Source organism: Phacochoerus africanus, chromosome 6 (assembly GCF_016906955.1).
Source record: "Phacochoerus africanus isolate WHEZ1 chromosome 6, ROS_Pafr_v1, whole genome shotgun sequence".
NCBI classification, from domain to species: Eukaryota; Metazoa; Chordata; class Mammalia; order Artiodactyla; family Suidae; genus Phacochoerus; species Phacochoerus africanus.
In genome coordinates, this window is record NC_062549.1 from 118,378,310 (window position 1) to 118,390,577 (window position 12,268).

The window sequence follows — 12,268 nt, forward strand, 5'->3', positions numbered from 1 at the left end:
CCACTGAGCAAGGCCAGGGATTGAACCCACAACCTCATGGTTCCTAGTTGGGTTCATTAACCACTGAGCCATGACGGGAACTCCTGTTTCCTTAATTTTTCTTTCTGGTATTTCATTGATGGTGTATAGAATTCAAACAGATTTCTATGTATTAATTTTATATCCAGAAATTTTGCTGCATTCATTGATGAGCTCTAGTAGTTTTTTGGTAGGATCTTTAGGATTTTCTGTGTATAGCATATGTCATCTGCAAACAGTGACTGTTTTCTTTCTTTTCCAACTTGGATTCCTTTTATTTCTTTTTAAGGATCTGGTGTTGCCATGAGCTGTGGTATAGGTCACAGATGGGCCTTGGATATAGCATTGCTGTGACTGTGGTGTAGGCTGGCTGTGGGTAGGACTTCTAAAGCTATCTTTAGTAAAAGTGGCCAGAGTCAGCATCATTGTCTCGTTCCTAATCTTAGAGGAAATGCTTTCAGTTTTTCACTGTTGAGAATGATGTTAGCTGTGTGTTTTGTCATAAGCCTATGGGACTGTGTTTTCCTCTAGGAGTTTTATAGCATCCGGTCTTATATTTGGGTTTTTAATCTGTATGTGCTTTATTATGTTTAGGTACATTCCCTCTCTGCCTACTTTCGTTTTTTTTTTTCTTTTTTTAGGGCCACACCTGTAGCACATGGAAGTTCATGGGCTAGGGGTCAAATTGGCAAATTGGAGCTGCAGCTGCTGGCCTACTCCACGGTCACAGCAATGCCATATCCAAGCCACATTAGTGACCTACACCATAGCTCATAGCAACATCAGATCCTTAACCTGCTGAGTGAGACTGGGGATCAAACCCGAATCTTCATGGGTGCCAGTCAGGTTTGTAACCCGCTGAGCCACAACAGGAACTCTGATGACCACTTTCTGAAGAGTTTTTATCAAAATGGATGTTGAATTTATCAAAAGTTTTTTCTGCCTGTATTGAGATTATCATATGGTTTTTATTCTTCTGTTTGCTGATGTGTATTACACTGATTGGTTTGCAGATATTAAATCCTTGCATCCCTGGAATAAGTCCCAATTGATCATTTTGTGTGATCCTTCTACTTTATTGTTGGAGTTAGTTTGCTAGTATGTTGTTGAGGACTTTTGCATCTGTGTTCATGAGTGATGTTGGTCTACAATATTTGAAAATCAACATAATATACCTATTAACTGATGAGAGAAAAACCACACAATCCACAATTAATGCATAATTAGCCACTAATAATGATTTAACAAATGAGTTTAGCAAGGTTTCAGGATACAGGATCAATATATAATAATCAATTACATTTGTATACAGCATTAATGAATATTCTGAGAAAGTAATAAAGCATTTACATTCAGAATAGCCTCAAAAAGAATAAAGGACTTAGGAATTAATTTAATAAAGTAAATGCTAGATGTCATTGAAAACCGTAAAAAATTGCTAAGAGAAATTAAAGAGTAGAGATAAATGGAGAGACATTAATATTCATGGATTGAAAAATAAAATTTTGTCAAAATGACATTTCTTCCAAAATTGACCTATAAATACTCTATACCTTATCAAAATCCAAGGAGACTATTTTGTAGAAATTGACAAGCTGATCTGAACATTTATATGGAAGTATAAACTATCTAAAATATTCAAACAAGTTTGAAAAAGAAGTGTTGATGGATTTATACTACTCAATTTCAAAACTTAATATATTAAGTCAGGGAGTTACCACTGTGGCTCAGCAGAAACGAATCCACTTAGTATCCATGTGGATGTGGCTTTGATCCCTGGCCTTGCTCATTGAGTTAAGGATTTGATGTTGCTGTGAGCTGTGGTGTAGGTGGCAGTCGCTGCTCAGATCCCATGCTGCTATGGCTGTGGTGTAAGCTGGCAGCTATAGCACTAATTAGATCCTTAGCCTGGGAAATTGCACGTGCCATGGGTGAGGCCCTAAAAAATATATATATATATACATATATATATATGTATGTGCGTATAGTCATAGTAATCGTGACTGTGTTATTGGCACATAGTTTGTTTACCTTAGGGTGTTGTACATTCCAGATGCATTGTTTAAAATCAGGAGTTTCCTGGTGGTTCAGTGGGTTGAGGATCTGGCATTGTCACTGCCGTGGCTTGGATTATAGCTGTGGCATTGGTTTGCTTCCTGGCCCAGCCGGAACTTCCTGCATGCAGTGGGTGCATTAAAAAAAAAAAAAACCTGGAGTTCCTGTTGTGGCTCAGTGGTTAACGAATCCGACTAGGAACCATGAGGTTGCAGGTTCAATCCCTGGCCTTGCTCAGTGGGTTAAGGATCCGGCGTTGCCGTGAGCTGTGGTGTAGGTTGCAAATGCGGCTCGAATCCGGCATTGCTGTGGCTCTGGTGTAGGCTGGTGGCTACAGCTCCAATGAGACCCCTAGCCTGGGAATCTCCATATGCCATGAGAGTGGCCCTAGAAAAGGAAAAAGACAAAAAAAAAAAAAAAAACCTCCAAAAAAAAAAGCAGCAGCAGCATAAATAGAGAGTCCTATACAAAAATCTCACGGTAACTACAAAACAAAAATCAGTTCTTGTTCAATTATATGTAATTCATTCTTTTTCTCAGACTGCTTTCAAGATTTATTCTTTTCCTGTAGTTTCAGTGGATTGATGATGTGTCTGAACATCAATTTCTTTGTATCCTTTTTAGGATTTGCTAAGTTTTTTGAATCTGTAAGTTGGTATCTTTTCCAAATTTTGGAAATGTTCAGTATTTCTTTTTTTTGCTGTACCTGTGGCATGCAGAAATACCCAGGCCAGGGGTCAAACCCACACCACAGGAGCAACCCAAGCTGCGGAGGTGACAACGCTGGATTCCCAACCCAGTGCACCACAAGGGAACTCCAAACAATTCTTAAATGTTTTTGCATCACACTCTGTCTTTCTAGGATTCAGGCGCATGAATGTTAGATCTTGTCTATTTTCCCACAGGTGCGTAAGGCTCTCTTTCTTCTTAAATATTTTTTTCTGTTTTTCAGATATTACTATTTCTGTTGATTGATCTTCAAGTTTATTCTTATATATTTTCCATTCTTCCAGAGTCCATCCAGTGAACTTTTTCAGTTCTTAAATTTCCATTTGTTTCCTTTTTACGTCTTGTTATTTTAAATGAGTTTTGTTTTTTTTGTTGTTGTTTTGGTCATTTTTGCCCACCCTGCGGCATGTGGAGCTCCTGGGCCAGGGATCAGAGCCATAGTCGCAACCTCAGCTGGGTTACACTGTTCTAGGCTGGGGATTGAACCTCTGTCCCAGCAGAGCTCCTAAGACTTTTTCTGTACATTTAGGTGAAGAGTATTCAATTTTACTTCTTACAGCATGGTTATAATAGATGCTTTTAAGAGCATTTCTGATAATTCTATTGTCTTTGCCGTCTTGGAGATGACATCTTTTGACTTGTTTTTTTGCACTGCAGATTACTTAGATTTTCCTGGTTCTTTCTTGAGTGATCTTAGACTGTGTCTTGATCCAATATCGAATATTATGAGAGTCCTAAGGAGAATATGAATTTTATAAATTTTTTAAATTAAATTTGTTTTTGTGGCAGATAGTCTTGTTAGGTTCAAGTTGCAAATTCTGACATGTCTTTTGTTAGATTGTAGATTTAATTCATTCTGTAAAGACTTTGCCATGTTATTTGCATCTGTCGATGGCTGTTCTGTGACCTAGGCAGTGGTTTAACTCCATAATTCAGATCTCAAAGCCTTTGGTATGCTGACTAGGGTTAGATCTTGCGTGTCCACCGTGAAAGGGAACCCAGCAGTTCATTGTATCTCTCTCTTGAGTTCCTGTCTCTCGGTGATTTCCCCCCAGATTTCTGAGTCCCCAGGGTCCTCTCTCCTGGATACCAGCTAGAAAGTACGCCAGATTCCCTTGTCCTGAGACACAGTTCCTGCAAGTGTGTCTCTGCCTGCTGCCAAGCAATAGGAGGACAAAGACAGACAAAAAGTAGTGAGAATTTGCATCATGCTTATGAAACCACGGCACCTCTGGTCAGAGGGTGTGATTCCCCTCAAGAAATTGTAGGTGCCTGTTTTGCCACTGCTGTTGTCACTGTTACTTCTGTCACTTTTGCTTCCATAGAATTGCCTGAGGTTGGACCAGAAGAAAAAAAGGAAGATTTTCCTGATTCTTTGACCCTTAGAAATTTCTATTTCATTTCCCAGAGCAGAAAGAAGAATATACATGATATTAATATTGTACCCTGGCTTTCTTATCCTTGGTATTTATATGGGTGTATAATTTTCTGTCCTCTTACTTTTATCAATTTATGTCTTTATATTTAAACTGAATTTCTTTTATTTTCATTTATTTTTAATTTTTTTTGTCTTTTTGTCTTTTCAGGGCCACACCCGTGGCATATGGAGGTTCCCAGGCTAGGGATCTAATTGGATTTGTAGCCGTCAGCCTACGCCAGAGCCATAGCAATGCAGGATCTGAGCTGTATCTGCAATCTACACCACAGCTCACGGCAACACCAGATCCTTAACCCACTGAGTGAGGCCAGGGATCAAACCCGCAACCTCATGGTTTCTAGTCGGATTTGTTAACCACTGATCCACAATAGGAACTCCCTACAGTGGATTTCTTTTAGATATTCTGTACTTGACTGTTAGATTTTTATCCATTCTGACATTGTCTTTAACAATTTAAATTTATGATTTAATGTATATGTATGCTTAAATGTATATATTGATAAGGTTTATTATCTTGTTATTTATTTTTTATATATCTCATCTGTTCTTTGTCCCTCTTTGCTTTTTTTTTTTGCTTTCTAGGGCTGAACCTGCAGCATATGGAGGTTCCCAGGCTAGGGCTCAAATCCAAGCTACAGGTGCTGGCCTACACCACAGCCACAGCAACATGGGATCTGAGCCGAGTCTCCGACCTATACCACAGCTCACAGCAACGCTGAATCCCTGACCCACTGAGTGAGGCAAGGGATTGAATCTCCAGCCTCATGGATACCAGTCAGATTTGCTTCCACTCTTCCACGACGGGAACTCCACAGATATCTGTTAAGGAAATTAAACAATGAGGAAAAAGTCCTTGTATCCATATACTTACACTATTTGCACACTTTTTTCCTTTGTTTTGATATACATTTTTATTTGGTATCATCGTTATTTTCCTTTAAAGCTATTTGTGGATCTCTTTGATCCCTTTGAGGTTTTTTTTCTTTCTGTTTTTGCTTTTTTCTATTTTTTCTTTTCTTTTTTTTTGTCTTTTTAGGGCTGCACCCACAGCATATGGAGATTCCCAGGCTAGAGGTCTAATTGGAGCTGTAGTTGCCACACTACACCACAGCCATAGCAGTGCAGGATCTGAGCTGCGTCTGTGATCTACACCACAGCTTGTGGCAACGCCAGATCCTTAACCCACCAAGCGAGGCCAGGGATCGAACCTGCATCCTCATGGATACTAGTAGGATTCACTTCTGCTGAGCCACAACAGAAACTCCTTATTTTTTCTTTAGCTTTACTAGGATGTATTTTAAGTAGCATTTACTCAAGGAATAGGTCAGCCCTGATACAAAGCAAGACCATTCATGGCTCCCCATTAAATGCCCTAAATGATTACCAAGGACTCCTTACTTTGTCTTCATGATTATGAACCTTGGAAACTGTTCACCTTAAAACTCCTGTTTTTATTTGCACAGCCCTGTGGTATTTTACCCTATGCATGTGTCTAATAATCAGCACATCTCAAGGGGATGCATGTGTAGATTTCCCTTTATAGCTCCCTTTTCATCCAAATTCTGCCTTGCAGCCTCCCGTCACCTCAGTCTCCCTAAACTGATCTAGCAGTGACGTTCTTTCTCCTATCATCCGGAAGTGCTTCTCTTTAAAAGTCTGGGTCAGTTGTAAGAATCACACTTCTCAGAGATCACAGTCCTGCACTAACTGTTGTTCAGTTTTTAGGACCATTGTTTTTGTTTAAATTCTTATGTTTGTAAATTTCGGAGCATAGGATGCATTCTTGGAATGAAACCCCCTGAGTAATAGTCATTGTTGCTTTATATCAGCTACTATATCCTTTATGCTTGATACTTTAGTTTGGGATTTTGAGTAGATTCTTGGGTTACTTTTGACTATTTCAGAATTTAAATTCCTAGCATTCATTTAGAATCCTTAAGAAAATATGACAGGCTTTAATTCTTGAAAGGGGAAGAATTCTCAGTGCGTGAGATAAATGCGTCATTGTGGTACTTGGTTACTTTTAGCATTTTAGCACTTAAATGCATTAGTGTTCATGTTTTTGTTTCAGAGTAATTATTAGGATTTGTGTTATTCATCTTGCTTATGTGACAGGAACTTTTTTGGCAAGGAGAAATAGAATTTTTAAAAATTAAATCTCAATACAGTGTGCTTATATTATAAAATATTGGTTGAACAGTTGTCTAGTTATCAGAAAAAAAGATTTAACCACCTATCTCCATAAAGAACTGTCTCAGTTCTCACTAATTCAATTACATAAAGTGTTTTCTTCTTCACAGGTTCAGTTTAACTTGCAATTTACAAAACCAAATACATCACTAGGAGATGTTCAATCAGGAACAGTTGTTAGTATGGCTTCCTCAATGGATAAGGAAAAGTAAGTTCTTAATGTTTGCAATTTTGTATGTCATCTTGAAGTGTTTTTATCTGTGTTTGTAACTACTAATTGTTATTTTTTTTTAAGGTCCACATCCGTGGCATGTGGAAGTTCCCAGGCTAAGAGTCCAATTGGAGCTACAGCTGTTGGCCTACACCACAGCCACAGCCACAGCAACTCGGGATTCGAGCTGCTTCTGCGACCTACACCACACAGCTCATGGCAGTGCCGGATCCTTTACCCAATGAGCAAGGCCAGGAATTGAACCCACATCTTCATGGTTCCTCGTCAGGTTCCTTAACCACTGAGCCACGAAGGGAACTCCTAACTACTTGTTAGTTTATTTATGATGACTACTTATTACTTTATTTTTTAGTTCATTTTATATTTGGCCATGCCTATGGCATGTAAAGTTCCTGAGCTAGGGATCAAGCCTGAGCCAAGCAGTGACACCACCAGATCCTTAACCCTCTGGCCCACCAGGGAACTCCATGATTACTTAAATTTATGTGACGTTTTAAGTTACTGATCAGGGGGATTTAAGTTGAGTCACTTTTAGCTGTAAGGAAAAGGTTTTTCATATTTTTTAAAACTATAGGGTAGACGCAGTATAATTAAAAAAAAAATTTTTTTTTTTTCCAATTCGACCCCTGGCCTGGGAATTTCCATATACTGCTGGTGTGGCCCTAAAAAAAAAAAAAAATTTTTTTTTTTGGTCTTTTTAAGGCCACACCCATGGCATATGGAAGTTCTCAGGCTAGGGGAACCACAACCACAGCAACATGGGATCCAGGCCACATCTGCAACTTACACCACGACTCACAGCAACGCCAGATCCTTAACCCAATGAGCAAGGCCAAGGATTGAACCTGTGTCTTCACAGGTTCATTACCACTGAGCCTCAGCAGGAACTCTGTTTTTTGTTTTTTTTTTCTTTTAGGGCCACATGCTTAGCATATGGAAATTCCCAGGCTAGTTAGGGGTTGAATCAGAGCTGCAGCTGCCGGCCTATACCACAGCCACAGCATCGCGGGATCCGAGCCACATCTGTGACCCTCACCATAGCTCATGGCAACGCCGGATCCTTAACCCACTTAGCGAGGCAAGGGATCAAACCCGAGTCCTCACGGATCCAAGTTGGGTTCGTTACTGTTGTGCCATAAAGGGAACTCCCCATTATTTTTCTTTATTTAAAATTTAATTGATGTAAGGCCTCTCTGTTGGCATTCATTATTATAATTTATCACCATCCAAAATGTATTGCAAACTGACATGGCTCAAAGAGACTTCTTATTCCAGGTCTCTAGCCTTTATTCATTGGCTCCTCTAAAACCAGCACCAAGATGAGTATTAAAATACAGAGTTCCCGTCGTGGCGCAGTGGTTAACGAATCCAACTAGGAACCATGAGGTTGCGGGTTCGGTCCCTGCCCTTGCTCAGTGGGTTAACGATCCGGCGTTGCCGTGAGCTGTGGTGTAGGTTGCAGACCCGGCTCAGATCCTGCGTTGCTGTGGCTCTGGCATAGGCCGGTGGCTACAGCTCCAATTTGACCCCTAGCCTGGGAACCTCCATATGCCGTGGGAGCGGCCCAAGAAATAGCAAAAAGACCAAAAAAAAAAAAATTAATTAAAAAAAATTAATAAAATAGTTAATGTTTTTGAGCCTCCCTTTTTAAAAAAGGTTGAGTATTCTTTGAAGTCCAGAAATGTATAAGCTTCTTATCTTTAGTCTCATACTTGTTAAAAGTGGCAGAGCACTGTTTAACTCCGTCATACACATCAAGAACAATTTTACTTGCAAAAAAAAAGGTCACATTTATGGAGTTCCTGTCATGGTGCATCGGAAATGCATCCCACTAGGAACCATGAGGTTGCAGGTTCGATCCCTGGCCTTGCTCAGTAGGTTAAGGATCTGGTGTTGCCGTGAGCTATGGTGTAGGTCACAGACGTGGCTTCGATTTGGTGCTGCTGTGGCTGTGGTGTAGGCCAGCGGCTACAGCTCCAATTAGACCCCTAGCCTGGGAACCTCCATGTGCCTCGGGTGGGGCCCTAAAAAAAAGAATTAAAAAAAAAGGTCATGTTTGTGATACAAAACCAAACTTAATCATAGGTCTATAAAATCAGGACTGTTCAGCTATTTTGAGGTTTTTTTTTTTTTTAGAATTGGTTTATTTGTTGTCAGCTAGTAGCAAGTGGCAGAAGTTGAAGAAAACAAAATGGAAAAAACCATTGGGTTCTCTGGTAGCCCAGCAGGTTAATGGTCTGGTGTTGTCACTGCTGTGGCGTGGGTTTGATCCCTGGCCCAGGATTTTCCTCATGCTGTGGGTGCAGCCAAAAAATATAATTAAAATAAACTGGAAAAAAAATCTACCCACCCAATTATTGTCTGAAAACTGGGAAAAGATGATCCTTTAATTTTAAAGATAGGAGTTCCCGTCGTGGCGCAGTGGTTAACAAATCCGACTAGGAACCATGAGGTAGTGGGTTCGGTCCCTGCCCTTACTCAGTGGGTTAACGATCTGGCGTTGCCGTGAGCTGTGGTGTAGGTTGCGGACACGGCTCGGACCCCGCGTTGCTGTGGCTCTGGCGTAGGCCGGTGGCTACAGCTCTGATTCGACCCCTAGCCTGGGAACCTCCATGTGCCGCGGGAGCGACCTAAGAAATAGCAAAAAGACAGAAAAAAAAATTTTTTTTTTTTTAAGGTAAAATGTCATTGTTTTGTAAGAGTCTTTAACTTTTGTACTCTGGTGTGCTACTAAAGAAACAACATTGAACAGATTTAGAAAGTAGGAATATAGTGGTAGAAAGAGGAAAAATAAAATTACATGTATGTCTCTGTTTTTCAAAATTTCTTATTTGTATTCATCTGGCCAGAATTACTGTACAGTGTGTATTAATATTTAATGATAGCTCTGAAGCACTACAAAAATTTGAGAAGCTTTTAGTCAACGGAAAAAAATCTTACTCATTTTTAAATTTTTTAATTTTTTTGTCTTTTGTCCTTTTAGGGCCACACCTGTGGCATATGGAGGTTCCCAGGCTAGGGGTCTAATCGGAGCTGTAGCTGCTGGCCTACACCACAGCCACAGCAACGCCAGATCCGAGCCGCATCTGTGACCTACATCACAGCTCACGGCAACACCGGATCCTTAACCCACTGAGCGAGGCCAGGGATCGAACCTGCAACCTCATGGTTTCTAGTTGGATTCGTTTCTGCCGCACAACAATGGGAACTCCAGTCTTACTCATTTTAAACATAGGATGAGATAGAAACTAAATGATATTTTAAAGGCATGCACTATGTGTATTTTTCTTCCGTTATGTACGTACCACTTATGAATTAGTTTAAAATTTTGTAATACTTATTCAATTTTTAATTCCTTCACCTTCCTTATCCTAGCTTTTTAGTGTTATTCATTATAACTTTACTGAGAAGGTATAGTTTAGCTTATGAAAAGATAAAGTATTTGCTTTAAGAACCCAGTGGGGGAAAAAAATGTGATTTGTTTTGAACAAAGCTATAAACTTAGCTTTGACTAAAGCTATAACTTCTATGTATTATGTGTATGTATAGAGATTAAACACTCAAAATCAACTACCGAGGAGAAAAATAAGACTATAAAAATAAATAATTACTGTTTTCCTTTCAAGTGGTGAAAATCTAGGGCTGGAATCCAAATATCTGAAGAAAAGGGAAGATAGCATTCCTTTACGTGGGCTCAGCCAAAATCTATTTAATAATCCAGGTGAGACGACACTTCTGAAATGGATTGTACACCGTTGTTTAATTCAGTGTATTATATAAAGACTTATGCGAATATAAATCATCTTTTTTTGTCATTTGCAGACCATCAGAAAGATGGCCCTCTAGGAGGGTTACAGACATCTTCCAAAACCGCAGTGCTCCCTTCGGCATCTTCAGCGTATTTCCCTGGGCAGTTACCAAGCAGCTAACCCTCGTGTCATCTTTTACTTTTCATTGAAATTTTAGAAATCCATGTGGTTTTAAAAATACAGTAACAGCATAGATCAAATCTGAACAAGCAAGTTTCAAAGATTCCTTTAGGTACCATATTAACATCGTTTGGTTTAAGTACTGCTCTTATTTATGCAGTTTAGAGAAGCAATCTTGTACATGAGGATTGGTAAAGATTCTGTTTTAGTTTGGAACATGATATTTTATAGAATAAGTTTACGTATGAATTTTATTAAACCAATCCTTAGGAATTTTCTGAGGCTTGAAGGAAAGTGTTGATCCTTATAAGGGACATTCTAATCATATTGAACAGCTCAGTAAATTAAAACCTGTTCAGATATGATAGTGTGAAACCAAAGAATGCTATCAATTCCTTTTACCATTTTGATACAATATAAGTTTTATGTTTGCCACCTGAGAATTATGAGGGAAAATGATTATCTCCTGAGTTGTCTGTAGTATTGATGATATTTACAATAAAGGGAAAAGTCCTTTAATTACCTTAAATGAATGAATGAAATTCTTCATAGCAAGTATTTTCCTTGAAACCTTTACTACTAAGTAATTTTGATAAACTATAAACAAAATTGGACAATCTAATTACATGATCAGATTAGGTACAAATTGCTTTTAGTCATTTGAACCACAGAGTTTATGGGATTTTAATGCTTCCTGGATGTCTATACTCATGCACTGTTTCCATTTGGAGTTTTGTTACACAGTTAAATTTATGTTAGTGGAATTTTCTTTTAAAAACTAGTGCTTACACAGTTATATAAATTATATTTACTATGAAAGCATCATGAATATTCATTTTATTTGTTTACAGTATCAAAATGGGTTCATTTTCATGTTTGCTTGTTAAGTAGGCAGAATAAATAACAAGTTACAACTTTCTTCTCTCACCTATAATTAATAGTTTTAAGAAGTTTCAAGTTAAGAATTGTTCCTTGAAAAAATGAGGTGATTTTAAAAATTTTACCCAGAATTAGTGTCCCATTTTGTTTTCTTGTTGACAACTATCCAATAGTGAATAGCATTCTCTTAAGAAACCTCTATGTCAGTTTTTATTGCAGAGATTGCTAATGCTCATGTGCTCTTTTAAGGAGTTATTCTCAAGGATTGAATTACACAGATGAGGAATGAGACATTTCAATATATCAGTGACATTACCATTGTTACTGGCTTCCATGGTAAGACAAAGAATCTTTGCTAATTTTTTCTTATGAAGCCACAGTATTGAGTCTTAGGATACTTTGGAACTCTGCTGGCAACTTGTAAGCTGTCTTAATTCAAAAAAATTAACAACCATTATTAGGAAGTGACTTTTTATGTAGTTGTCATTTAGATGTACTGTATTAGTAAGAATACTCAGTTATAGTTAACTTGAAAGCACTGGTACTCTGGAATTTTTGAAACTTCTTGGCAATATTGGAATCATTCTTGTAAATAATATGTACTGTATGTACTATAAAACATTGTGAGAAGGGTTTGGATAGGATACATGATACAGGTAGCTCTTCTTTAAAAATATAGGTATCCTGGAGTTCCTGTTGTGGCTCAGCAGTTAACAAACCCGAGTAGCATCCAAAGGACGCGGGTTTGATCCCTGGCCTTGCTCAGTGGGTTAAGGATCTGGTGTTGCCGTGAGCTGT

The 12,268-nt window shown here is 38.7% G+C and overlaps 1 protein-coding gene across 1 annotated transcript in view; it reads left to right on the forward strand.

Annotated features, from left to right (window-relative positions):
- Positions 1-12,233, forward strand: part of SASS6 (SAS-6 centriolar assembly protein) — a 59,950-nt gene extending 47,717 nt beyond the window's left edge. Inside the window, 3 exon segments of the mRNA XM_047785207.1 lie at positions 6,541-6,638; positions 10,289-10,383; positions 10,485-12,233. Of these exon segments, the coding sequence (XP_047641163.1) occupies positions 6,541-6,638; positions 10,289-10,383; positions 10,485-10,591 (300 nt within the window). The 3' untranslated portion in view covers positions 10,592-12,233.
- The last annotated feature ends 35 nt before the right edge of the window (positions 12,234-12,268 follow it).